The 4776-nt window shown below is 64.2% G+C and overlaps 1 protein-coding gene across 1 annotated transcript in view; it reads left to right on the top strand.

The window, feature by feature from the left end:
* PIEZO1 (piezo-type mechanosensitive ion channel component 1) overlaps positions 1 to 4776 on the top strand; it is a 27559-nt gene that overhangs the window by 8737 nt on the left and 14046 nt on the right. Inside the window, exons 6-17 of the mRNA XM_010843994.1 lie at positions 379 to 547; positions 694 to 907; positions 1010 to 1181; positions 1265 to 1378; positions 1457 to 1547; positions 2372 to 2472; positions 2744 to 3004; positions 3558 to 3669; positions 3753 to 3931; positions 4037 to 4185; positions 4273 to 4455; positions 4724 to 4774. Coding sequence (XP_010842296.1) covers positions 379 to 547; positions 694 to 907; positions 1010 to 1181; positions 1265 to 1378; positions 1457 to 1547; positions 2372 to 2472; positions 2744 to 3004; positions 3558 to 3669; positions 3753 to 3931; positions 4037 to 4185; positions 4273 to 4455; positions 4724 to 4774 — 1796 coding nt within the window. The remainder of the gene's footprint in view (positions 1 to 378; positions 548 to 693; positions 908 to 1009; positions 1182 to 1264; positions 1379 to 1456; positions 1548 to 2371; positions 2473 to 2743; positions 3005 to 3557; positions 3670 to 3752; positions 3932 to 4036; positions 4186 to 4272; positions 4456 to 4723; positions 4775 to 4776) is intronic.

Consider the following 4776-nt stretch of genomic DNA (forward strand, 5'->3'; position numbering starts at 1 on the left):
AGGAAGGTGTCACTGCTGCAGTGGGCCACCTCCAGGAAGGCCTCCAGGGCTGCGAGGCCATGGGAAGGTGGTGGGCAGACCAGGCATGGAGGGCAGCACTGGTGCACACAGGCTAGTGGCCCTGTGACCTCAGAGGGCCAGCAGTGGGTGTGAAGGGGGGCCAGGGAGATGGCCACAGGGGTGGGCTCCTCCCTCCTCCCTCTCCCTCCCTCCGCCTCCCTCTCCCTCCTCCCTCTCCCTCCCTGCCCCCACCTCCCTCTCCCTCCCTGCCCCCTCCTCCCCACTTCCTTCTTTCCCCTTCCCGCTCTCTACTCCCTCCTCCCTCCTCCCCCTCCCCCATCATGTGCCTGACCTCTGCTCTTCCCATGACCTTGGCAGGACGATGACAGTGAGGAACTGGACACTGGCTCACTGGGGGAGCTGCGGGAAGCCCCTGAACTGTCCCCCACGCGGAGATCTCGGCTGGCCGCCCGGTTCCGGATCACAGCTCACTGGCTGCTTGTGGCAGCTGGGCGGACTCTGGCCATCATGCTGCTCGCACTGGCAGGTACTCACTGGGCAGGAGGCTGGGACCCCACCTCTGACCATCACGCTGGGAGGGGTCTCAGCAGCCAAGCTCCCCACTGACCAGTGAGACGGTGGTCACACCACCCCAGCCAGGAGTGACCCTGTGTGCCCCTGCCTGGCCCGCAGGCATTGCCCACCCCTCAGCCTTCTCCAGTGTCTACTTCCTGCTCTTCCTGGCCATTGGCACTTGGTGGGCCTGTCACTTCCCCATCAGCCTGTTGGGCTTCAACACACTCTGTGTCATGGTGAGCTGCGTTGGCACCGGCCATCTCATCTGCCTCTATTGCTACCAGACACCTCTCGCCCAGGCCACTCTCCCACCTGCTGGCATCTGGGCCAGGTGAGGGCTCGCCCCAGGCACCGCCCTGCCCTCGCCCCAGCCCTGCCCACCCGGCACCCATGACCCCCTCGCCGCAGTCACCAACACGCCTTCTCTGGGCAGGGTGTTTGGTCTCAAGGACTTTTTGGCCCCCACCAACTGCTCCAGCCCCAACGTGCTGGTCATCAATGCTAACCACGACTGGCCCGTGTACGTGAGCCCCGGCATCCTGCTGCTGCTCTGCTACACGGTGACCTCGCTCTTGAAGCTCCATGCCCACCAGCCTGTGGACCAGGTGAGCACCCAGGCCAGCGCCCTGCGTCCCCTACCCCCTTGGGCCAGGGCAAGGGGGCTGATCGTCACCTCTGGTCTCCACAGAGGAAGGAGGCGGCCGGGGACGATGACACACGGGAGGTGGAGTTGACCGAGGTGGACCAGTGGCCCCAGGGTCAGGCCAGAGTTGTGGCCATCAAGGAGGAAGGGGCTGCCCAGGTGAGCAGTCGGGACTGAGAGGTGGGGCTGGCACCCCTCTGCCCACGGGCTTGGCTCATGGGCTTGGCTTGTCTACAGCACACAATGCCTACTCCCACAACACCAGACCCCGAGGACAACTGCATCATACACGACCTCACTGGCCACAGCGCCGTCCAGCAGCGAACCTGTAAGTATATGTAGCCGTGCAGTGCTGCCCCCTGGCGGCCTTGCCGTATCGGCCTCTCTAGCTTCACCCTTCTTTGGGGCTGCCCACGGACCTTCATGGCTTGGGTGGTAAAGAATCTGCCTGCAATGCGGGAGACCTGGGTTCAATCCCTGGGATGGGAAGATCCCCTGGAGGAGGGAAAGGCTACCCATTCCAGTATTCTGGCCTGGAGAATTCCATGGACTGTATAGTCCATGGGGTCAAAAAGAGTCGGACACGACTGAGCGACTTTCACTCACTTACTCACGGACCCAAGACCCTGCAGGGATCTCCCTTGCCTGTCCGCTTGCCTCTCAGTCCCAGAGTTATTCACTGCTTTGTCTTGGGCTGGCTCTGTGTCTCCAGGGCAGGTCTGGGCTTTTTTCCTCGGTGCTTTTTCTTTCTTTTCTTTTGCCCTAAGCCTCGATTTCCATCTTACAAAGGGGATGAAGTTGCTGGCCTCGGGGGATGTGGGCACTCACAGAGCTGGAAGGACTGAGGCCATCTCCTCCACCCTGTCCCTCTAGAGTCTTGGAAACCAAAGCTGGGAGGGGGGGTGAGAATGGGCCAGGGTCCCACGACACATTGGGAACAGGGTCAGACAGGAACCTGGACCCTTTTCTGCCCCCAGAGCCCCTATGAGACTGTGCTAAGCATGGCTCCCCCCGCCCCCGCCCCAGACTGCAGCTCCAGCACTGTCTGCACTTGGGGGCTGAGTCAGGTATGGGTAGGGGCTTTGCCCTATTGATTTTGGAGCCTCCCCAGCAGGCATCCTGCTTCACCTGTGACCCCTACCCTCACCCTAGCATGCCCCCGGCTGGCTGAGCCAAAGGAGACGTCTCCGCTGCACGGCCTGGGCCACCTCATCATGGACCAGAGCTACGTGTGTGCCCTCATCGCCATGATGGTAAGGGCACGGGCCCGGACCAGCCGAGGGCTGGGCCTTCCCACGGGCTCTCACGGCATTCCAGGAGAGGATGGTGGCCTGGTGCCTTGTCGCCAGAAGTGGGTGGGACTGTGGCCTGCCTGCTGGGCCACAAGCCGTCCAGGCCAGCCAGCAGCTGCGTGGTTGTGTGTGCACGTTTGTGCGGTGGGTGTGTGGGTGGGCCAGCAGGGCGGGTTTGCTTTCCTGTTGGCCTGGGGAGCGTGCGTGCAGCCCTGCCCCGCCCGGCCCGCAGGTGTGGAGCATCACCTACCACAGCTGGCTGACCTTCGTGCTGCTGCTCTGGGCCTGCCTCATCTGGACGGTACGCAGCCGCCACCAGCTGGCCATGCTCTGCTCGCCCTTCATCCTGCTCTATGGGCTGGCACTCTGCTGCCTGCGTTATGTGTGGGCCATGGACCTGCGGCCCGAGCTGCCCACCGCCCTGGGCCCCGTCAGCCTGCGCCAGCTGGGGCTGGAGCACACCCGCTACCCCTGCCTGGACCTGGGTGCCATGGTGAGTCCGCCCGGCCCTCCCCCGGCTCCCAGTGTGGTGGGCGTGCTACAGCCCAGGGCCTGTGTCTGGGTGTCACCTGGACCCCTGGCCAAGCCCAGCATAGTTGCTCAATCGGTGTTTGTCGAGTGAATGTGTGACAACCTCACGTTGCTGGGGGCACCATCCTATCTGCCTGAGACAGGCTCTGTGAGCACTGCATGTGGTCCCAGGTCCCAGTGAGTTTCTGTGCCCTCATGGTGCCCCTTGTGAGACAGGTCACTGCACCTGGGCATCCATGCCACCGGTGGCCATGTGGGGGGTGTGGGTTACACCTCACCATGTGAGTCCACGGGCATGCAAGCATGCAAACACATGTGAGCCCGTGTTCACCTGTGGGTCTGTGTGCACACAAGATCATGTGTGAGTAGGAGCCACTGTGTGGGAGTGTGTGCGCGTTTGTTTGTGAACTCGTGCCTGCGAGGAGGATGGCAGGTTGGGGGACACCTTCCTGCTCTAGTCTCGCCTCCGGCTCCCCTGCCTGGGCCCCTCAGTGATGCCGCCCCCGTCTCCCCAGCTGCTGTGCACCCTGACCTTCTGGCTCCTGCTGCGCCAGTTTGTGAAGGAGAAGCTGCTGAGGAGGGCACGGGCCCCTGTGGCGCTGACGGAGGTCACCGTGGCCGCCACGGGTGAGCGGGCGGGAGGGCTGGGTGACTGGGGGGCAGCTCCTTCCCACCTGCCTGGTCCTGATGCCGTGCCCCACCCGCTGCAGAGCCCACGCGGACGCAGATGCTGCTGCGGAGCCTGGGGGAGCTGGTCAGGGGCATCTACGCCAAGTACTGGATCTACGTGTGCGCAGGCATGTTCATCGTGGTCAGCTTTGCTGGCCGCCTGGTGGTCTACAAGATCGTCTACATGTTGCTCTTCCTGCTCTGTCTCATCCTCTTCCAGGTGTGGGGGCACGGGGCACAGAGAGGTGGAGGTGGGGGCACAGAGGGGCACGGAGTCAGGCGGTTGGGCCTCACAGCCGGCTTCACTGCGCCCGTTGGCCGGCAGGTCTACTACAGCCTGTGGCGGAAGCTGCTCAAGGCATTCTGGTGGCTGGTGGTGGCCTACACCATGCTGGTGTTGGTGGCCGTCTACACCTTCCAGTTCCAGGACTTCCCGGCCTACTGGCGCAACCTGACGGGCCTCACCGATGAGCAGTGAGTCTGGGATGGGGCTGGGGGCGGCGGGATGCCACCATAGGGGCCATGCAACCATGCTGACCCCTACCCCGCCCCCCCACCCAGGCTGGGGGACTTGGGCCTGGAGCAGTTCAGCGTGTCCGAGCTCTTCTCCAGCATCCTGGTCCCCGGCTTCTTCCTGCTTGCCTGCATTCTGCAGCTGCACTACTTCCACCGGCCCTTCATGCAGCTCACCGACCCCGAGCACCGGCCCCTACCTGGTGCCTGCACCCCACGCTGGGTTCCCGGGTAGGCCTGGCCCCTGGGGCTGGGGTCTGCAGAGGCTGGTGGTGTTGGGCAGGAGACCTGGAATGGGGGTAGGGCCTCAGCCATAGCCTTCAGGTGCCCCAATGGGGTCACAGGGGTCAGGAGATCAGCAGGCCCCATGCTCCCACCTGGTGGCTGCAGCACCCACAGCCGGGGTCCCAGAGCTGGGGAGGGGGAGGCAGGAGAGGAAGGGGCTGCAGGGCCGCCTGAGGAGCACAGGTGGGAAGGACACTCTGGGGCCCTGTCCTAGGCAGGACGCGGTGAGCCGGACCCCCCTGCTGCAGCAGGAGGAAGAGGAGGAGG

The sequence above is a fragment of the Bison bison genome, unplaced genomic scaffold (genome assembly GCF_000754665.1).
Source record: "Bison bison bison isolate TAMUID 2011002044 unplaced genomic scaffold, Bison_UMD1.0 scf7180017864192, whole genome shotgun sequence".
NCBI lineage: Eukaryota > Metazoa > Chordata > Mammalia > Artiodactyla > Bovidae > Bison > Bison bison.